The sequence below is a fragment of the Camarhynchus parvulus genome, chromosome 9, assembly GCF_901933205.1.
Source record: "Camarhynchus parvulus chromosome 9, STF_HiC, whole genome shotgun sequence".
Classification (NCBI taxonomy): domain Eukaryota; kingdom Metazoa; phylum Chordata; class Aves; order Passeriformes; family Thraupidae; genus Camarhynchus; species Camarhynchus parvulus.
In genome coordinates this window covers 9581685-9603362 of record NC_044579.1, presented here as the reverse complement: position 1 = coordinate 9603362, position 21678 = coordinate 9581685, and the positions used below count along the sequence as shown (strand labels likewise).

General features: G+C 64.5%; 1 protein-coding gene across 8 annotated transcripts; it reads left to right on the top strand.

Annotated features, from left to right (window-relative positions):
• Positions 1–535: 535 nt before the first annotated feature.
• On the top strand, positions 536–21285 carry TNK2 (tyrosine kinase non receptor 2). 8 transcript variants are annotated; one of them, XM_030954728.1, is made up of 18 exons: positions 536–1031; positions 5981–6165; positions 6359–6650; positions 10164–10341; positions 10486–10556; positions 11780–11992; positions 12083–12235; positions 12435–12712; positions 12788–12914; positions 13006–13152; positions 13504–13598; positions 16376–16570; positions 17998–18089; positions 18602–18646; positions 18861–20176; positions 20595–20690; positions 20780–20907; positions 21014–21154. In XM_030954728.1, exons 2-18 carry the CDS (start codon positions 6029–6031, stop codon positions 21018–21020), a joined length of 3570 nt encoding a protein of 1189 aa, XP_030810588.1. In that variant the 5' UTR covers positions 536–1031; positions 5981–6028; the 3' UTR covers positions 21021–21154. The 8 variants fall into 8 exon arrangements, with proteins under 8 accessions (XP_030810588.1, XP_030810592.1, XP_030810590.1 ...); XM_030954732.1 differs by lacking the exon at positions 5981–6165; XM_030954730.1 differs by lacking the exon at positions 18602–18646.
• Positions 21286–21678: the final 393 nt, after the last annotated feature.

Genomic DNA, 21678 nt, shown 5'->3' with positions numbered 1-21678 from the left:
GAGGAGGCGGGGGGGCAGGAGGGGAGGAAGGGGTGGCGGAGCCGGAGCTCCAGGGACGCGGCGCGGGGGGGCTTCCCCAGCGTGCGGGGCCGGGGTGGGGCCCGCACCGCGTGCACCATCCGGGGGCAGGGGGCGAGCGGGGCGCCGGGGGTGCCGGAGGGCGGGGGGTTGAGCCCGGCGGTGCCGGAGGGCGGCGGGGTGGCCCCGGGGGTGCAGGAGCAGGGCGGCTTCACTCGCGGCGTGCAGGAGGCGGGGCTGGGGGCGCTGCCCCGCGGCCAGGAGCTGGTGGCCGGCGGCGGGGAACCGAGGGGCGGCGGGGGGCCGGGCCGGTGGCACTGGGTGCCACTGGGCGAGCGGACGAGCCTGCAGGAGTGGGGCGAGCGGCCCGGGCCCGTCACCGCCCTCAGCAGCCCCAAGCCCGGCGCGGAGCCGCGGCGGCCCCGGGAGCGGGGGGCGGCGCGGGCGCGGCGGCGGGCGCGGGGCGCGGAGGAGGCGGCGGCGGGCGGCAGCCCCGGGGCGCGGCGGGCGCGGGGCGCGGTGCGGGGGTGCAGGAGCACGGCCCCAAGGTCCGGCAGGAGCAGGGCCTGGCCCGGCGGGCGCAGCAGGAGCGCGGCGGGGGGCGGCGGGACACGGCGAGCCCCCCGGCCCGCGCCCGCTGGTGGGTGCGGCGGGGCCGGCAGGAGGAGGGAGAGGCCCGGGGCGGAGTGCAGGAGGAGGGCGAGTTCTACCCGGGGGAGCAGGAGCACCTCGGCGGCAACCCCGGCACCCGGACCCCGGCACACCGCCTGAGCCGCAGGAGGTCCGCCCGGGTGTGAGGCCGCAGCCCGTGCCCGGTGCCCGCTGCCCCGGGGGCGATCCCAGCTGCGTCCCGGACGTCCCCGGCGTCGATCGTCGCACCCCGCCCCGGCAGGTGTGCGGGCTCGTCCCGCCTGGCATGCCGGCTGTCTGGAGTGCCGCCGTGCCCGTCCTCGCCCTCCGGTGACGCTGCAGACCCGGCGCAGGATGCGGTGGCAGTGGCGGTGAGCGCGCAGGTAAGGAACGGGGCGCGACCCCGTGGCTGGGGGTGCTGCGAGGGGCAGGGGGTGTTCAGGGCTTGGCACTGTGCTGCTGCCCGGTTGACAGCTGAGTGTGCCGGTGTGCTGGCACCGTGCCCCGCAGCACTGCGAGCTGCGGTGCTTCCCTCGTGCCCAAGCACTGCGGGACTGCTCAGTCCCGGCCGGCAGCAGGCCCGACCTCCTGCTCCAGCTGCCAGGCCAGAGCAGGCAGCAGGGTCTGGTGTGAGTGGGTGCCTGGTGCCCTTGAACTCTCCTAAACCACAGCGGAAGCTGGGGGAAGGTTTTTTTTTTGTTTCCCTGGAGAAAAGGCAGCTTTGCTCTTCCTCTTCCCTGGGCTCGTGGGAGCTGTGGCACTGAACAGAGGATCCTTGTCCTCCGGGGCCAGCCCCGCGCCTCGGGGTGTTGTACTGCAGCCGAAACCCCGGGCAGCAGTGAGGTGCTGGGAGCCTCTGACCTCTGACCCAGCATGCAGCATCGTGGCTGTGTCCAGCCGTGTTGTGGCAATTTTTCTCTGAACAGTCCAGGACCGCTTGGTGCTTTGGTCTTTGTTGTTTTGCTTTTTTAAATAAAAGTTTTAAGTTAAACTTGGTAAGGTGGTGCTGACAGTCCAGACAAGGATCCCACCATGCTGGGCAAATCCTGTGCAGCTTCTCACAGCATGATTAGACCCCTTGCCCACTCTGAAGCAGCAGCTGGGAAGGAGGTTTGGAGATGGCCAGAGGAGCCCAGGCAGGGACAGTGTCTCTGGCAGCAGTGCTGGGGCTGGGCTGTCTGGGCAGGACAGGCTGGGGCAGAGCCTGGCGCTGGCACATCCCCACACCCTCAGCTCCCTGGGGCCGCTTGGTGCAGCAGGTACACCGGGGTGTCCCAGTGCTGCTGGGCTCCGGCACCAGCTCAACACCTTGCAAAGGGTGTCCCTCTTGCCAGGTGGCGCGGGCTCTGGAGGTTGTGCATTCCCCCCTCTTACTCAGCCGTTCATTGAGCTGGCTCAGGAAAAGCTTTCAACAAAATTTTTGGGCTGTGGGCTTTGCAAAAGTCTCCTAAAAACAGGACCTGCCTCATGAAGTGTCTTTGAGCAGGTGTGTGCTACGAGGCACCTCTTAGGAGAGAGGGCCCAGGACAGACCCTGGGTGCTGCACACCCATCCTCAGCTGCAGCCCTGCTCCCACTGCCAGCCCTGAGCCCTCGGGTGCCGCAGGGAGTGGGGGGTAGAAGCAGCTTCCGCATCCCCCGCCGGGCCGCGCCGAGGCCTGGGGGTGCAGGGTGGGAGCCGTGCAACCTGTTACCAGCCCCTGGAGCTACCGGAGCCTCCTCAGCCAGCTATTTGTTAGAGCAGGGTGGGGTGTGGTGGGTATGGCTGGGGGGGCTAGCAGTGCCTTCCTCCTCCTCAGGTAGCTGCCAGCCTGCTGTCCCACTGTGACTCAGCCTCCCCGGGGCAAGGGGGGCTCCTCATAAGCAGCCCCCACAGGACCATGAACTACTGTGAGTTTGTAGCCAAGCCCTGTCCTAACCAACTGCAGGCTAGACTTGACGTGGTGCCTCAGTTCCCCCCAAGTCCCATCCTGCCCATGGAGCCACCTGGGTTTTGACTTCAGTTGTGTCCATGAGGGATTATAGCTGTCAGGGGCAAAGCATCCTGGGAGCATTGCCCACTGGTATGGGTTTTGGGGGACAGGAGGAGGCTCTGCTTCATACACAGACTGTGCCAGGACAGGAAGACATAGGAGAAAGTCTTGTTCCGTCCCTTTGCTGAGCAGCCCTGGGGGAGGGCCCCTGCTCCACTGCAGCCTGGCTAATTAGGGTGCTGTCAGTTAGTGCTAATGACTGGCAAATACTGAATGGTCTGGCTAGGATGCTGTGCTGCTCTGGTGCTGGGGAACTGCGGGGATTGAGCCTTCACTCCCCTCTTCCAGCTCTAGGGGTCCCAGCTCGCCTTCTTCCAGCCCGAAGGGAAGATGCTGCTGTGTGGATGTGGCTTTGTGCCAATCTGGCCTGAGACCTGACAAACTCATTTTGTGCCAGCTGCAGCCTGGCCCAAGGACACATCCTGTGCTGGGGTGGAGATGGGGGTACTGCTGGCAGCACCCCCGGGTGGGAGGGGCAGGTTGGACCAGGGCTCAGGGTGCATCCTGGTGCCCCCCTTCCCTGGCAGGACTGGGGCAAACCTCTCCTGGGGGGCAGGTCCACAAAGGCTCTTCCAGCTGCAGTGGCAGAGCAGGTGGCAGAGCAGCATGACTCTGGATGCAGAGACATTTCCCATACCTTACCCCCAGGAAGTCTGGAATATTAGGGTGGACAGATGGGGTTGCCAGGCAGGGATGCCCATTCTGAGTTCTCCCACTTTGCCCCAGGGGGACCCTGTGACCGGTGTCACCTGAGCCCTGATGTTTTGCTGCCTCTCACACTGCCCGGTTCTCTGCGACACAGGCTGGCACTGCTAAGGGACCCCCCTGTGCTGTCCTGTGGCCCAGGTGAGGTCAGTGCGGGGGGCTGGCAGGCACAAACCAGCCTTGCATCGGGGCAGGGTGACAGGGTCCCTACAGTGAGTGACACCAGGGCTCAGTGATGCCAAGCCTGCTGCCCTCTCCACCTCCCCAGCAATGAGGGTGCCAGGGACTGTTGCTTTGCGTGTTTGTCCCCCAAAACACTGCACTGTGACCCTGCCTTGGTGGGAGAGCTTGGGGCTGAGGTGAGGATCAGTTATGGGGTCAGCACTTGCTGCCCATGCAGGCGAGCTGGGAGGCGCAGGAGAAGCTAAGCCCGCCCCAGCTCGACCTGCGGAGCGGATTTAGCAGAGGAAAGAGGCTTAGGGAGGGGATTGGGGCTGTGCCGGGATGGGGGGGCCCCCCCCACGTGCCTGTGTCTCTCCTTCCCACGCATCCACTGCTGCAGGCAGAGGCTCAGAGCAGGGGATGCTCTGTGCTGGGGGACAGGGTCAGGCCATGGGGCCAGGCTCTGGGAGCCCAGAGATGGCAGCGAGGAGGAACCTGGCACCTCGGCCTCCCCGGCCCCCCCTGCCACAGGGGTCACCAGCCCTCCGTGCTGGCCCCCCGAGACCTCCTGCTTGCTCCATCCAGCCAACTAAGCAGCATCAGGTGCCTGCACCGAGGGAGGTAAAGCACCCGCTGATACGGGAGTACGCGGGGTGGCACAGTCCAGCGAGGGGCTGGGGACAGTCCCTGGGGAGCTGGGTGGCAGCAGCATCCGTCAGGTAGGCAGGATGCAGGCGGCAGCCCTGCCTCTGGTGGGAGCGGGGTGTGTTTGTACGCGTGGAGATGTGTGTGTCTGCACACCTGCGCCGTGGCAGCCGGGCTGGGGAGTGTGTCACCGCAATTTGGGGCCGCCCTCGGGGCCCTGCCAGGGCTGAACAAGCCAGCCCGGGGTGACGGTGCGGCTGCCCTGCTGCCGCCACAGTCAGTGAGATCACTTCCAGGCGACACAGCTGCCAGGAAGGCGGCAGGAAGGTGGCAGGCGGGCTGTGACAGTGAGCGGGGTGATGTGATGGAGGTGAGTGGGGGAGCCTGTCCCCCTCTGGGAGCTTGTTTTGGGGACCCACCACTTTCTGGGACCCTTGGTGCGGGGTGGTGGGCATAGGGGATGCCGTGGCACTGGTCCCAGGGATATGGGGCCAAGTGTGGTGTCCCATAGGGCTGAGGAACGCCAGTGTCCCCTCAGAGGGGACACCTTGTGTTCAGTGTTGCTGTCACACCCTGGAGGGTAGAAGACAGTGCACCCTATCTAGTAGTTACCATTGTGGTGGGACCCCCCTCGGGGTGGGAATTACAGGGAGGTGAGTCAAGGCTGGCAGGGCACAATGCCACTTGTCCCCTTGTACGGTACCGAATCATTTTGGTGTCAGTTAAGCCTGGCCAAGCCAGGATGCCGACGTGTGGAGGGGGTGTGACCCAAATCCATGCCCAGGGCTGTGGGGACAGGGGCTGTACCTACTCATCCCCCACAGCATCGCCTTCCCTGGGCCGGCTGGTGAGGGTTTTGGGGTGGCACAGGGCGGCTGTCCCGGGAGGGAAGGTGGCATAGCACGTGCATCAGTCACCGTGCCGCGGCGTGCCAGCGGTGACGCCGGGCGGGCCGCGGCGTGGGGCGGCTCGCTGCTCCCACGCCGCAGGCCCGGCCCGCCTCGGCTCCCCGGCTGAGCTCACCTCCGTGGTATGGCAGGAGGAGCCGCCAAGGGGCTGCTCCCGCCCGGCCCCTCAGCCAGGGCAGATCCCCCCGGGATTGCGGCTGTTTGTTTCTCCGGAGCGGAGAGAGGGGAAGGGGGGGGCAGGACACGCTCTTGCCCCCTGCCTTGGCACGTTGACAGCTTGGTGTCACTCCTTTGGCAACACCGGGTTCTCAGGGCTCTGTGGGGAAACAGTGATGGATGCTGGGGGTCAGAGTGGGGCATCATACCCTGTGGCGTTGGCATGAGGAGCGAACTGGTCCCTGGGGACTCTGCTGTGCCCGAAAGGACAGGCGGGTCACACGGGTCTTTGAGGGGGGTGCAGCCCCACACCTCCCCCACCCCCCGATTTCAACCTGCTTGTCGCTGTGGTCCGGAGCTGTGTGAGGGACTGTGGCTGGGCAGCGCTGGAGTTCAGGCCGGTCCCCGTGTGCAGGTGTGGGGGTGGCTTCCTGCTGGGGGCTGTGCCAGCTGCGGCAGCGCCTGGCAGAGGTCTAGGAGACCCCCAGCCCCCTCCGAGCGGGTGGGGGGAGAGGATTGATCCTGGCGTGGCCTTCGGACCCCCATCCCAGCGGCACCCCCGGGGCCTGGCTGCTGTGCCAGCCCTGCCGTGCTTGCGCCAGCGCTGCCGGTCGCTGCGGAGCAGCCATCTTCCCGGTGCGTCCCATCCCCCTCTGCCTGCGCAGGGAAGCGGGCGGGATGCTGGGGATACTGCCAGCGCCAGAGCCCCCCTGTCCCTCTGCAGGTGCTTCCCTACCCATCCTGCCTGCTGTAGAGCCGCGGCTGCTTGACGATGGTCCCCCCTCATCCTCCTCCTCCGCCTGCCTGCCTGGTGCACCGTGCCGGGGTGCGGGGAGAAGGGGGCTGCGAGCGCGGCGCGGGCGGCGATGCCACCACCTCTGCACTCAGGAGCCGGAGCAGGGACAGAAGGTGGGCGGTCGGGCTGCTGCGCCGGGAGGAACACAGTGGTGTCAGGCTGGGATTGGGCTGAGGGCGAGCGCTCAAGGGGCTGCCTCCCTTTTCCCTTTTCGTCTGCATCCCTCCATCCATCCTCCACCCCCCCCAACCCCCACCATTGCCGTCGCGGTCACCTTCACCCTCTCGCTGTTTTCCGGAACTGCAGCAACTTTCTGCCATGTGATCCCAAACCCGGCTCCAGCCCTCGCCGCCCCCAAGCAGACGCGGGCGTCTCCGCAGAGCCCCCCGCTCGCCGCTGCGCCGCAGCCGCCGCCTCAGCCATGGGCGAGAGATGCGACTACCAGCGCTTGAGCAGCACCGAGGAGGAGGAGGAAGTGCACGGCCCCCTGCCCCACAGCTTCTCGGACAGCACCGGGCAGCGGGCCCTGCGGCTGGGCAGCAGGCGCCCCACGCCGCCCCCCCGGCAGGACATCGCCCCGGGCATGCCGTGCCGGCGGGTCAGTGGGGGGGAATCGGTAGAGGGGAGCAGCGGGGGCACCTGGCTGAGCTTGATGGCCCCAGGATGGGCATGGGTTGGCAGCTGACATGGAGCACAGGGGGTCCCTGCATGGCATCTCCCCTCTGGAATGTGCTGTACCCCGCAGCATCCGGGGCAGCATGAGACCCCCCCTCTTGCTCGGCTGTGCTCGCATCCTGACCCAGGGAGAGGGGCTGTCTGCTGCTTCTTGCTGGGGAAACTGAGGCATGGGGGAATGGTGTGAGGCAGTGAGGCTCAGCTAAGCCTGGCACAGCTCGTGGAGGGGGGGGCACGGTGCCCAGCACAGGATGCCGTCCCCCAGCTGCAGCGCTGCAACCAGACCCTGGTCCTGCAGGCTGCCATCCCCACAACGGAGTGTCCCTGGGGGATGTCAGGCTTTGCATGGATGTGGGGAATGTGTAGGTGCAGGGGACTAGTGGTGTAGGACAGGTATTGCGGTGTCATTCGGGATAGATGTGATCGGGGGGAGGACTGACCCCCCACGCGCAGCTCGCACGGGTGTGTGCGCTGCCAGGCGAGCACGGAGGCGACGAGCGTGCCACATCGGGGGTGGGCACCGTGGGCGCGCAGGGGGCCGGCGGCTCCAGGTGCGCGGCAGGCGGAGGCGGAGCGGGACGGTGCCGGCGGCGGTGCCGCGGTGTTTGCGCACGTGCGGCCGGGCAGGGCGGCGGCCGGGGCTGCGCGGAGGGGACGTGCGTGGGGGGCGGCTGCGGTTGTGCAGGTGGCGGGAGGCACGCGGGGGGATTGCTCCTGTGTGGTCCTGCGCCGTGCATGAGCCTGGGTGCACGTAGGGTGGGTGCATCCCTGGCGCTGCAGGGATGGGTGTGCGTGGCAGGGGCGTGCAGGGCACCGAGGGCCGAGCAGCACCTGTGCGGCGGGGCTAGGGGATTTGTGACTTCCCCAGCTCAGGATGGGGGTTTGCTGGCAGGATGCCTTGCCCCACTCAGAGTGGAGGTTGCAGGATCATTCCCTGTGCGTGCGGGTCTATTGCAGAGAGGGAAATTGGGGTACGGAACTTCCCTTAGCATGGTGGGCAAAGCTGGGTTCCCCATTCCCTTTTGGAAACGCGTGCTCCCGATGTGAGCACTGAACTGGGCAGCCTCACCTGGGATTTGTGGGTGCAGGAGGCAGTGCACTCGGTGCCAGTCCCGGTGGGTGCCATTTCTGCGTGGTGAGGGTGATGCTCTGTCAAGGCAGGACACCCCCCATCCCCGGTGTCCCCCGAGCTGGGACGGGGGAAGCTGGCGCGTGGCAGAGGTTGGTGCCGAGGGCACCGTGCCCAGTTGTCCCCAGTCAATGGGCTTGTTGTGCCCGGTGCTTCTGCCGCTGGGTGCCAGCTGGGATCCCAGTAGCAGTGGAAGCCCCAGTGGAGACTCCTCCTGGGGATGCACTTAATTCCCTCTCAGCTGCCCCCGTGGAACAGCAATCGCCGCAGTTTGGGGGGCCAGGCAGGCGGGGGCTGTGGCAAGAGGTTACTGTGGGTCCTTCCTCTCTCACGCTGTGGCTGCCGGCGTGGCCAGCTGTTCTCCCTCGGGAGCCCGGGGCGGACAGCACTGCTGGGGTTGGGTGCCAGCCCCACCAGGGAAGGGGAGCGAGTCCCGGGATGCTGGTGGCGCCCCACGGCAGAGCCCCCTGGGGGCTGGCAGCTGGGCAGCGGATATGTTTGCCGAGCCAGAAACTCCCCCCGCAGTGCCCATCGCCCTGGCATCATGCCTGTGGCCTCGGTTGGGGAGCAGAGAGCCGGATGTCTCTTCTGCCCCCCTCCCTCCCTGCTTCCTAGGGGGGAAACTGAGGCCTGGGAGCGTTTCCCAAGGCCGGGGCGAGTTTCCATGGCAATGGGAGCGGGGGTCCGGGCTCCCAGCTGCCGGCAATCGCCGAACAAGGGAGAAAGCGGGACATTGATGGGAGCCCGGCCCCTTGGGCGCCCGTCCCAGCCCGGCTGAAAATAACCCTCCTGGGCAGCGCTGCGGGCAGGCGGCCGGGACCGAACCCCGCTGCCAGCGAGGGGTCCCCAGGAAGCGGCTCCAGCCAGGGGAGTGACCCCCAGCCCTGCTGCCGCCACCCCCCGCCCCGGCCCCGTTGCGTTGGGGAAGGGGAGGGCCGGCCGGCCAGAGGATCGGGAGCCGGATGGAAGGAGGGGCAGAGCCACAGCCCGCGTCCGGCCGACGGACAGCCCGAACCCCCTGCCCGCTCCTGGGGGGGTCTGTGGGGCGGTCGAGCCCAGGGAACATCTCTGTAGCGCAAGTGAAGGGACCGCGGGTGCCCCGGCTGCAGTGAGCGGGCTCCGCCGTGGGACGCCGGCATCGGGGAAGGGACATCAGCGGTGCCAGGGGCTGGCAGCCAGGCAGGATGCGGCGCTTCCAGGCTTTGCACCGATCCTTCCCCTTCCTCACCCGCTTCCGCCTCTACCGAGTAAGTGCCGACCCTCGCCCCGTGCGGACCCTGCGCTGGCCGTCACCCGGCTGTGTCCCCGTCCCCTGCGGGCAGGGGAGCCGCAGCTCCCTTGGCCCCGTGTGGCCCTGCATGCCCCCATGCGCCCCCGTGCCCAGCTGCTCGCCGCGCCCGCCGTATTTTTAGCCCGGTGCCGAGGATTGTAATTGCGGTGACGCGGCCGAGGGAGCCGAGCACAGCGGGTGAAGACGCCAGGGGCCATGTCGTCTCCCAGGGTAGAGGAGAGGATGGAGGGGGCTGCCGTGCTATGGAGCTGGGGTGGCGGGTCCCAGCCTCCACCCGCTCTCAGCAGGAGGAGGCAGAGCCGTATCTCTTTGCAGAACGGTGATGGTTAAAGTGGGGAAGAACCAGCACAACAGGCAGGGACGGGGAGTCGAGAGGGGAGGATGGGGCTCCAGCCCTTCCTCTCGGTGTCCTGGTGCGGCTGGGGGCTGATGCCAGCAGCACTGGGGTGTCCTGTACCGCAGTGCCAGAGCAACAGGACCCTCCAGAGGCCCAGATGTTGCTGTCTGCCCCGTCCCTGTGGCTGCCCAGTGAGGTGCCACCACCCACAGCAGAGAGACCCACTGTGAGTCTGTACTACAGCTCAGCCAAGTGTGCGGGCATGCCAGGGGGCCAGGGTGGCTGTCCCTGCTGGGGACGGCTGTCACCTCCCTGCTTAGCCCTTCCAGCTGAGCAGAGAGAATTGGGCAGGCACATCTGTCCTGAGCTTCTGCCTCCTCCTGTGTCCTTGGCACTCCTGACCAGGGGATAGCCTGGAATGGAGGGGTGGGCTGGTATTTCTGTGGGCAGGACAGGGCAGACTGAGGCGCCCTTCCTATCTCTGGGGGTCCTGCTGATTGGGGTGCCTCTCCTGGCCTCCCCCAGAGAGGTGGTGACAGGCTCAGGAGATAACTCCACTAGTATCCCTCAGAGCAGCACCCCAGCCTTGGTTCTGAGCTCCTCTGGGTGACTCCCCAGTGGGGATAGGGCACAGGGGAGCGGAGCAGGGTGCCCCTAACCCACTGTTGTGTCCCAGCAGAGGCTGAGCTGTAGCATGCAGGCGGAGGAGGGCACGGACTGGCTGCTGGAGCTGCTCACCGAGCTGCAGCTGCAGCAGTACTTCCTGCGCATCCGAGACGAGCTCAACGTCACACGCCTCTCCCACTTTGAGTATGTCAAAAATGAGGATCTGGAGAAGATTGGCATGGGACGCCCCGGTGTGTACATCACCCCCAAACCTCTCCCCTTACCCCTGGCTGCATGTGCAGCATCTTTTGGGAAGCCCACAGGAGCATGTGGGGCTGGAGGGGACCCCTACCCCAGCTGGCTTGTGACAGTCACTGTGTCCCTGTGTCCTGCAGGCCAGCGGCGGCTGTGGGAGGCAGTGAAGCGGAGGAAAGCCATGTGCAAGCGGAAATCCTGGATGAGCAAGGTAGGGATGGGAGAGGGACAGGTGTGGCAGAGAAACTGAGGCAGACAGGAAGATCTGGATCCCTCCCTGTACCCATTCAGGGTGCCTGGCTCCCCCACATCCCTGGAGGCTGACAGGGAAATGGGCAGAAGCCGCTGCCATCCATGCCCTGCCTGTGTGTGACCCTGCTGGTGTGTGCCCTAGTCCCCCTCAGGCTCCTGGCTCACTTCCCATCAAAGGATAGCCCTGCTACCCCAGCACTTGGAAAATTAATTTCCCTCATGTTATTTGCCTCTTTGTCAGGAAACTTGTTTGCAGTGAGTGAACCAGAGAGCCTTGCTCCAGAGAGCTCTGTAGGCAGCAGTGGTGCCCAGGACTCTGCCCACCCTGCTGCCTCACAGCGAGGGGGCAAAGCCTTGTACCTGCAGGCTGGGACACACTGTGACAGGGGACCTTGGGATGCTCACATATGCCCTGACACCATCCCATCCAAAGCTGGTACTGCTGGCACCCTATGGCACCTGGCACCCCAGAAGCAGAGTTTGGCAGAGCCCAATTTGCCAGCTGGGCACTGGGCCATGGCCTCTCCCCTGCATGACTTGTCTGTGCTGGGACATGATGAGGATGGGTTTTTAATAGAAGGCTACTTCTATTAAAGAACAAATAGCAGAAATGCCACCTCCCACCCCAGACACATGCTGGGCCCAGCCCCCGCGCACCCTGCCTCAAGAATGGGATGGACCCTGTTCCATGGAGCGCATCATCCATCCCAGCTGAGGGAGATGGAAGGAGAGAGAGCCCATCCCTTCTGAGTGGTGGTAGCCAGCACGCATTGCAAAGCCCACATCGCTACAGGGATGTGTCACCAGGCTCAGCCCAAGCTGGAGGTTTCCCTTGGCTTTGTGCCCAGGCACATTGTGTGGCCTCAGCCTGGCCAAGGAGTGCCCAGGGCTCTCTGGCTACCGGCCTGGTTTGCTGTGGCTGCTAGGGAACTGCTGCAGAGCTGCTGCAAGAGAAACAAGCTCTTCCCTCCACAGGAATCACAGCTCGGTGTGCCGGCAGCAGGAGGAATGGAGCCCTCTCCCACAACCATCCTTCTGTGGGTTATGGGTCCAGTTATGGGTCATCACTAGGTTCCAGTGTGTCCAGCTGAGGCAAAGGGGTTGTGCCAGAACCTCTCACTTACAGACCCAAGGGCTTGGGGGTTTCCATGCCCACGTTTCACCCTCCTCCATGTCCCACAGGTGTTCAGTGGGAAGCGCCCAGAGTCGGAGCTGCCGCCCCAGCCCCAGAGCACCTTCCGCAAGCCTCCCACACCACCACCCCCTGAAGCTGGGGGCCAACACTCCCTCACCTGCCTCGTGCGGGAGCGGGACCTCTCCATCTTTGAGAAGCTGGGTGACGGCTCCTTTGGGGTCGTGCGGCGCGGCGAATGGTGCACGCCTGCTGGCAAGACGGTGAGGGGCTGCTCTGGGGGGTGGGGAGCCAGGCAGTGGGACCACGCACAGGGGAAGATGCTTTGGAACTCATCCCTGCTTTGGCCACAGCTGAATGTGGCAGTGAAGTGCCTCAAGACAGATGTGCTGAGCCAGCCGGAGGCACTGGACGACTTCATCCGGGAGGTGAATGCCATGCACTCCCTGGACCACAGGAACCTCATCCGCCTGTATGGCGTGGTGCTCTCCCACCCCATGAAGATGGTGAGTGGGGGGGATGGGGCCCATCCCAATGACACCCCCATGGGGAGGAGGTCCCACATGATGGCATGAGCCAAGCCAGGCTGGGTCTGTACCCCAAGCCCTCTGCTGGCATCCCCAGTGGGGCATAAGAAGGCTGGAAACCAGCCCAGCCAGGGTGGCCTTGGACTTATCTGTTTGCTGTCCTCATCCCATGGCCCAGGTGACAGAGTTGGCCCCACTGGGCTCCCTCCTGGATCGGCTGCGGAAGAACCAGGGCCATTTCCTCATCTCCACCCTGTGCCAGTATGCCATCCAGGTGGCCAAGGGCATGGCCTACCTGGAGTCCAAGCGCTTCATCCACCGTGACCTGGCTGCCCGCAACATCCTGCTGGCGTCCAATGAGCTCGTCAAGATCGGGGACTTCGGTCTGATGCGGGCACTGCCCAAAAACGACGATCACTACGTGATGCAGGAGCACCGCAAGGTCCCCTTTGCCTGGTGAGCCTTGGGGACGGGGAGACCTGGAGGGGCAGCACCCATGGCCTTCTGATGCTCATGTCCTTCCCCCTGTAGGTGTGCTCCTGAGAGCCTGAAGACACGCACCTTCTCGCACGCCAGTGACACCTGGATGTTTGGAGTGACCCTCTGGGAGATGTTCACCTATGGTCAGGAGCCTTGGATTGGCCTCAATGGCAGCCAGGTAGGTGTGCAGCAGGGACCTGCCCCCTCACCTCACCCTGCTGGTGCTGAGGGGGATCTGGGACACCCTGACAGCACACCCTGTCCCACAGATCCTGCACAAAATAGACAAGGAGGGTGAGCGGCTGCCACGGCCAGAGGACTGTCCCCAGGACATCTACAACGTCATGTTGCAGTGCTGGGCACACAAGCCCGAGGACCGACCCACCTTCGTGGCCTTGCGAGACTTCTTGGTGGAGGTGGGTGAGCAAGGAGGGGGACAGGAGCCTCAACACCCTGTGCTGCCAGCTCTGCTCAAGCATGGATAGAGCTAAGAGTATTGCCAAGGTGGGAGGTGACATGAGGAGCTCAGGCCAGGCAGCCCTGCGGGCTGGGAGGTGGAGAGTGGTGACATGGTCACAGCAGTAAGCACCTGGTTTCTGCCTTGCCATCACACACCCCAGGGATGTGACAGCTGAGGAGGGGCTAGTGGTGATGCTGTCTCTGATCTATTTTTGGGGCCTCCCTGCCCTCCTTGGGGCTGGGCCTGGCCTCAGAAGAGGAAGGACATGAGGGGCTGCATCCCCTATTCTCACCCACTTCTCCCCCAGGCTCAGCCCACCGACATGAGAGCCCTGCAGGACTTTGAGGAGCCGGACAAGCTGCACATCCAGATGAACGACATCATCACGGTCATTGAGGGCAGGTACTGCATGGGAGGGTGGCAGGTGTTGGAGAGGGGCATGCACTGCCTGCCAGCCTGCATTGGGATAGGGAATGGGGACACTGTGAGCACTGGCAGAGCTGTGGGGAGCAGGGAGGGGAAGGGGTGGCTCTGTCCCCAGCACACCTGGCCATGTACCCCACGGTGGGCAGAGCTGGTATGTTTGTGGTTCCCCAGGCAGCACAGCATCGTGGGGCCACCCCGGTGTGGGGGGCACAGCCCTGCCCACACTGCCCACAGCCCTGCTCACACCACCCCTGCTGACTCAGCCTACGGTACCCATGGGTTTGCCCAGGGAAACTGCACACCCCAGGGCCCCTCCCTGCTGATAGTGGTGGGGACCGTGCCGCCAGCACCCGGGGACTGCTACTGTCATCGGGCTGGGAGAGGCACCGCGGGGCTTGGTACCATGCTGGCAGAACCCACTGTGGGCTCCTTGGTCCCTGCTGACCGTGCCAGGGCACAGCCACCCCTCCACCGCCCCAGGGACCTGGGACTGGAGTAGGGGGTCCTTTTGTCGCTGCATCCCCATCCCAGGATGTGCCTGTCACCTTCCAGCTGGGGGAGAGTGGGGACCTCCCGAAGGAGTTCGGTGCGCCCGCACTAGAGCCGGCCTCCCAACCCCGAGGGGAGGAGGAGGAGGGCTCTGTCCCCGTCCCTCCCTGTCCCCCGCCCCGGGCCGGCTCCCCGCGGTTTAGTCACAACCCGGGGTGAATCAGGCCGGGTTTGTGTGTCTGCAGGGACCGGCTGCTCCCGGTCCGCCGCCGCGGGGATGACTCCTGCCCAGGGTCTGGCGGTTTAATTGTAGGGAGGGAAGGGGAGGGGAAGCAGCGTCGGCGGAGGGAGGGAAGGAGCGGCGGAGGGCGGTGCGGCCGTGCCAGAGCGCCTACATCGTCCCTGCCGCCGCCGCATCGCGCCGGGCTGCGGGTCCGCGCCCCCCGCCCCACCGCCGGCCCCAGGTGAGCCGCGCAGGGAAGGGCAGAGCGGGAAGAGGGGCCGGAGGTTGTCCGTCGGGCGGGAATTGCCGGGAGTGGAGTACAGCCGGGGCGCAGCTTCCCCTGCCTCAGTTTCCCCGAGGGACGCCGGTCCTTGGTGACCCCCGGTGGGTAGGTTTTGGGGATGCGGACTCAGGGCACACGCGGTGGGTTCAGCAGCCGAGGGCCGGCAGAAGCCCCACCGACTCCGGTACTCCCGGAGGGGAGCCCCCTCCCCGTGCCTCAGTTTCCCCCGCAGTAGGCACCCCCACCGCGCTGCTTGTGGGGATGCTCGGGCAGAGGTGGCGGGGACAAGGGGGGCGGCCTCCTGCCGGGGGCTGCATCCGGCCCTGCCGAAGCCGCCCGGGGCACCGTAAACACCCCCCACCCCTTTTCAAGCCCCTGCCTGTCGTTCGGCGGGCGCCGGCTGTGCGTACGTGTGTGTGGGCAGGGGCAGGGACCTCCCTGAAAGCCCCCCGGGGACCCAGCCGCTCGTGGGAGGGGGCTGTCGCGGGGAGAGGAGCCAGGGCAGCACCGGAGCGGGTTTGTGCCGGGGGTCCGAGCTCGGGGTCGATGGGACCGAGGCTGGGAGCGGGGCGAGCGGAGGGATGGCCCGGCTGCAGCATCCTTTGGTCGGGATCTGGCAGCGAGGGGCGCAGGGAGGGCGAGTGGAGGGGAGCTCCCAGGGAGGGCAGCTGTTCCCCAGCTCCCCCAGCCGGCCGTGGCGAGGGAGGATGCCCGGTACCGGCTGGGCTTTGCCGGAGCTCTGCTGAGGGGTCCCCACGCTGAGTAAGGCGGCTGGCTGGCGGCAGCGGGAAGGTAAACAGGAAAAGGGCTGAGCTGGTGGCCGGGGGTGACTCACAGGTGACTCCAGGAAACTCTGGGGCCCGTGCCAGCCTTACCAGGCTGGCACCCACACTGCCACTGCCCCCTGCCCACAGCACACACCCTGCCCATGGGCATGGAGGGCCCTGACAGCCAGGGGGGTAGCTTAGGGTCGGAGTCCCCCCACCATTTATTTGGCACGGTGCTGGGCGGGGTACACCACTTGGGATGCCTTTTCCTGCCCCATCCCTGTTCCCCCCACCAGTCCCTCTGGGTTAAACGACCACCTCATTCCCCCCAGAAGTGGCTGTGTCCTGGGCAACTTCTTGGAGACACAGTGGGGACCAGTACCCCAGGGTGACCTGGGCCACTCAGGTGGCTCCAGGAAGACTGACAGCCTGAGCCTGCCTTTTGCCCGTCTCTCCCTGCCTGCACGGGCCTGCACATGGCTCATTGATAATGTAGGAAGGGAGAGCTGTGGGCTCCCCTCCCCATCTGGGGCAGGGGGAGGAAGACCCACAGTCCCCCATATGGGACCCCACAGTCCCCCATATGGGCCCCCATCAGATGCCAAGCGTGTTCCCTGTGCCATCCTTTAGTACATGGGGCACAGAGGGATTGGTGACAAAGAGCTTGGTGCAGGCATTGCCCCAAGGCTCCTGTGTGACTTAAGGCAGCAAGGAGGAGGAAGGGACATATCTTTTGGGACACAAGCACGGAGCTTTGTTCCCCACTGCTTGCATTCCCTGCACCTGGTGGCGCAGGGACCATGTGGGGTGGGAGCCAAAGCGTACTGCCGTGTAGGGTTGGGATCCTGGGCACCCAGGGTCCCTTCCCGCTTGTGTCACCTCATACCTTCGTGCACTTGGACAGGTCATCTTCCCTCCTCCCCATCACTGGGGCAGGCGCGTGTCAACCTCCCATCCCCTCATCAGTAACGAGGTCCTTTTTATTCCTTAGGGCCGAGAATTACTGGTGGCGGGGTCAGAATAAACGGACCCTAAAAGTGGGCCAATTTCCCCGAAACACGGTGACCTCGGTGGCAGGGCTGTCAGCCCACGACATCAGCCAGCCACTTAAAAACAGCTTCATCCACACAGGCCATGGAGACACCAACCCACAGCACTGCTGGGGGTTTCCTGATAAAATTGATGAGTAAGAAACTTTTTGTCTTCTCTGCACCCTCTGCCTGCTCCCTCCCTTCCCCGCTGCCCACTGGGCTCGGGAGCAAGACGCGGCTTGGCTACTGCCCCCCTTTTGCCCGTGAAGCATCTCTTTCTACCCCCGCTGTGTGGGAATGGTGCCTCTGGGTAGGGTCCCTGCAGCTGGACTAACTTCCTTGCCTCTTCCTACTAATGGGTTTAGGGGACATGGGGAGCTGCTGTGCTTGTGGCTGTCCCAGGGGGGAAGACCTTTGTGGCTGTCCTGGGGCAGGGAGACATCAGTAAGCACCACCCCAGAGGTGGCCACATTACCCTAAAACACTTCTGGTGTGTCCCAGGGCTGCTAAATGTGCGTGGCTTGCAGCCTGTCCCCACGCTTCTAACAGCATGATTCCTTTTGAAAAGCAAAACATGAAAAAAATCCACTGAAAAGATTTTTTTCTCCACCCTGCTCTATCAGAAGACACCTGGCTGGACTGTGATGTGGGGCAGGGGGGCTGGGTGCTTGTGCTCCAGTGTCCCACATGCTCTCTGCCAGGTGGGATTGGTTGTGTGACAGTGAGCAGGAGCACCTTGGCAGGGAGCATGTGGGGGTCTCTCCCAGCACTGCGCTGGAGGGATGTGGGAGGTCACTGTGGTGGGGAACAGGATAGGATTTAAAAAACTGGAAAGCCCCTGGTGTGTAAGGCCAGCTCCTACGCTAGGCTCAGTCCATCCCCTGGGATCGCGATCCCGACTGCTGTTTGTTACCCCAGGCCTGGGACAGCTCTGCCGGTCCCGTCAGTCCCAGCCTGACCCCTCGGCAGCACCCGTGTCACGGGCTGTCCCGGTGGCCCCGGGAGGGCTGAGCCGCGGCGCCGTGCACGCGGATCGGGCTCGTGCCTCGGCAGGCCTCCCCGCGCCCCACTGCGTGGGCACGGGCGCTGGGTACGTGCTGCCCGGGCTGCGAGAGAGAACGCACCGAGCTCGGCACACGCCCAAGCCTTGGGGGTGCGCCGGCTCCCGCCGGCTCCCTGGCTTGCGACGGCTCGCCCGGGCCTCCCAGCACCCACCGGCACGCGGGACCGGGGCATCCTGCCTCGGGCACAGCATCGCCCTGGCACTGGAGGGGTGTCCTGGGCACCGCACACTGCACAAGTACCCAGCGCGCAGTGCCCTGCTTGCAGCCCCCTGGGCACAGCACAGGCAGCCACGGATGCACGTGGAGCCGGAGATGGGTGGGATGGCGCTGGGATGGCACCAGGCTCTGTGCTGTAGCGCTGGAAGCCTCTGGGGTGTGTCACCCCAGCACTCACAGGTACTTTCCAGGTGTGGTTGTGTGGTGGAGGAGCTGTGGGGTGTCCCAAGGCTCATGCCTGGTGAGCGAGGGGTCCCACATGGCCCCTGCTGACTCCCAGGCACTCTCCTCTCTCCCCACAGGCTGTACCTGGGAAATCCCTTGGACCCTCCTGATATTTTAGGTGTGGACCAAACTGCTGCCAGACCTACACAGCTTCCAGGGAGGGCTAAAAGTGAGTAGCTTTTCTCCTTCCTCCTGCCCATCAGCTGCACAAAGCCTCCATCCCTGTACCCTGCTGCCAGGGTGATGGGCTGGGCCCTCTCCTTTCTGTCTCTGTGCTGGCACTTGCTTTTTGCGGAGCAGGGGGAGATGGGGTGATGGGGCGTGTTGTCACCTGGCCATACACCACTGCCAGCAGCATGGGCAGCTGGTGGCTCTGCCTGGCTGGACTCTGCCCTGCTGCCCTTTGTCCGAGTCCCGAGTCCCCTCCTGGCCTCCCACAGCTGGGCTCCCCGGCACGGGGGATCTCAGCAGAGCTGCCACGGGGAGGGAACTCAGATGCTGTGCGTATGGCCCAATCCCCCTAAACCTACAGTTTTTCTTTGGGGGGGCTTCCCACCAGCATCCTCCCCATGCCCCAGCAGTGAAGGGGGACACGAGCATGCACCCCATTAACAAGCACCCTGGCTGCCGCTTCTGTGTTCACCCTATGCTTCCCCTTCTCTTGGGTTCTGTCTTCTGCAGGGCAGCCTCCTCCGCGCCCACCTCAGCCTACCGTCCTGCTCACCAGTAAGTTGGGCTTCTTTGAGTGCTGCTTTCCCTTCTTCATGCCCTCTTTCTTTTCTCTCTTACCTGGGTGGCCTGGGGCAGGTGCCCTGGTATGCCTTGGGAGCAGAGGGCTGAAATTATGGGGTGGTTTGGGGGCTTGGAAATGTAGATGTCCCTTCTTGCACCCTAGGGATAGGTGCTGGGACCCTCACTATCTCTCTTTGCCCCCTTCTAGAGCCTTGCTACGACCCAGTTAGTGAGGAGGAGGAGGGTCTGCCAGGGGGTCTCCGGAAGCTCTGCCTGAAGAAGCCAGGCACAGGGAAGGGCCTGCGACCAGTCAAGCCATCAGCACGAGTACCGGGCACCAAGGTGGGCGAGCGGCAACCCAGACGGCTGGCAAGCGAGGGGACAGCAAGCAGCGAGGTGACTCTCATTGACTTTGGGGAGGAAGTTCCCCAGGGTAGCCCCTCTCCAGTGGGAGAGCTGACGGCCCTATCATTAGCTGAGCTGGCCATGGAAGCCTTCTCTTTGCTGGACAAGACCCCACCACAGAGCCCCACGCGGGCTCTACCTCGGCCTCTGCACCCCACGCCGGTGGTGGACTGGGATGCCCGGCCCTTGCCCCCACCGCCTGCCTATGATGACGTGGCACAGGATGAGGATGATATTGAGGTCTGCTCTATCACCAGCCCCCCGAGCCGGCGGGGAAAGACCAACTATGGCTTTGTGGATGAAGGTGAGCGGGGACCGGCACTGGAGGACAACCTCTTCCTGCCCCCCAAGGAGACCAAACAGCCCAGCATGACACAGACCACGGAGCTCTTCGAGGAGCTGCAGCAGGAGTGCATGAAGAGGCTCAACGTCCCTCTGGGACCGGCTGCACCAGCTGACGACAAGCCCCAGATCCCTCCCCGTGTCCCAATCCCACCCCGGCCCCTTCGCCGCAATGAGCCTGGGCGCTGGTCAGGGGACCTCTCCCCAGCTTCGGGGGGCGAGGAGGACCGGCCACCCCAGATCCCCCCGCGGGACCCGCTGTCCCGGCCCACCTCCCGGACACCCAGCCCCATGGCTCTGCAGGTGGGTTCCCCCCAGCAACGTGCTGCCCTCTGCTCTTGCCTCTCCACCTCACCAGGGAAGCCCATGCCCACCACACAGAGCTTCGCCCTCGACCCTAAGTATGCCACCCCCAAGGTCATCCAGGCGCAGGGCAAGGACTGCTCCAAGGGACCCTGCATCCTGCCTATTGTGAAGGATGGGCAGAAGGTCAGCAGCACCCACTACTACCTGCTGCCCGAGCGCCCGGCCTACCTGGACAAGTATGAGAAGTTTTTCAAGGAGGCTAAAAGCCCTGAGGAGGTGGCAGCGTCCCGCCAGGTCACCACAGCCACCGTCCGTCCCATGGTGCAGCAGCCACTGTCAGACTGCAAGGGCAACTTTTCCTCCAACAACAGCAACCCTGGGCCCAAGTGCCTGGTGAAAGCCTCCTGCAGCCTCCAGAAGATCGTGTACGATGGGCCGGACGTTTGCCGTCCTGCTGACAAGATCCGGCTGGTAAGTGTCATCCCCCAGCATCCATGAGAAGTGGGCTTACATGGACAAGAGCTTTGCCGACCCTGTGCCTCAGTTTCCACAAGTTCAACCCCAGGAGATTAGCTACAAGAAAGCCCCAGATGTTCAGGGGGACATAAATGTCATTGCAATGCCATAATGGGAATTGGAAGCCCTGGGGAGGAGGAAGGTGGCTGCTGCTATGGTCCCCTTGGTCTCTCTAGGCTGGGGATATTGTGGCCCACCCAGACCCAGGGGAGATTTAAGATCCCAGAGATGATCATGATCCCAGCTCCAGGCTGATAGTACTCCCTGAAGACAGAACCAGGGATGGGGGCAGCCTCAGTGGTCTCCTGTTTCAGTCACAGGCTTCTTGCTGCCCAGGGGTGGCAGCAGACAGTGACCACAAGCTCCCCCCCAGGTGCAGGACATGGTGCATGGTGTGACCACCGAGGAATGCCAGGCAGCCCTTCAGAGCCATGGCTGGAACATCCAACGGGCTATCCAGTACCTGAAGGTACAGCACACCCCTGTTCCCTTGTCCCAGCTCCATCAAGAGTGGTGGCACCCCTGTCATCCCTCTGGCCATGCCCTGTCCCCTTGCAGGTGGAGCAGCTCTTCTGCCTGGGGCTGAAGTCCCGTGGTGAGTGCCAGCAGGTGCTGGAGAAGTTCAACTGGAACCTGGCACAGGCCAGCTCCCACCTCCTCGGTCCCTACAGCGCCACCCGCCAGAAGTAGGGACATCCATGTTTTTGGGGGGGCAGTTCTCTATGCCACACTGCTCTGGGCAGACTGGCACTATCACCCCTCCTGAGTTCATGTCCTGTCTTCTCCTTACAGGTGGTGACAGCGGGGACAGGGCGAGCTGTGTTGGATCCAGAGCAGGCATCTCGCCATGGGGCCAGTCCCACCGCCTCCACCCATACAACCTGCTGCAGGACTCTGGACTGAGCCCCCACTTGAGGGTGGAGACACCCCAAAAGGGACCCTGCCTAGTGCCACAAACTTTCCAGGGTGCTTGTGCCCTGGCCTTGGCAATGGGCTCTATCCCTTGGCCCCTTGTTGAATTGTTTTTGTAAAGAGAAATGTAATTTTAATATATATATTATGTATATATATAAAAATATTCTATGGAGAGGCTGAGGGTACCTGTGGCCATCTCCCAGGTTTATCCCTATCAACCCACAGGGACAGGCCACACATCCATGGGTGCTGGTTCCTCCCTGCAGGCAGCTGGGACTGTGACCCTTGGGATCCCCAGGGGTGGGATGTGGGATCCCCACAAGGCTGTGACTGTGGGATGAAGCTCGGGAAGGGATGCACGGACCCTGGGAATCCCCAGGAAGCTGTGTGACATGTGCACCTATAAAACCTCCTGCTGAGTCCTCCCAGGCTGCTTTAGGGTGCAAAGTTCTCCCCATCCCACGGCTGCTGGAGTTAGTCACAGTATATCCCAGCCCCAGGCTCAACGCTGGAAGGCTGGGCATGGTTGTGCCTGCTCTGAG

Excerpts from the sequence above, each read along its gene's own strand:
- TNK2 (XM_030954728.1), top strand. The coding sequence starts at position 6,029 with ATGGTCCCCCCTCATCCTCCTCCTCCGCCTGCCTGCCTGGTGCACCGT. Across the intron at positions 10,557-11,779 it reads GGAAATCCTGGATGAGCAAG|GTGTTCAGTGGGAAGCGCCC; the intron begins GTAGGGATGGGA and ends CATGTCCCACAG. Across the intron at positions 13,599-16,375 it reads ATCACGGTCATTGAGGGCAG|GGCCGAGAATTACTGGTGGC; the intron begins GTACTGCATGGG and ends TTTATTCCTTAG.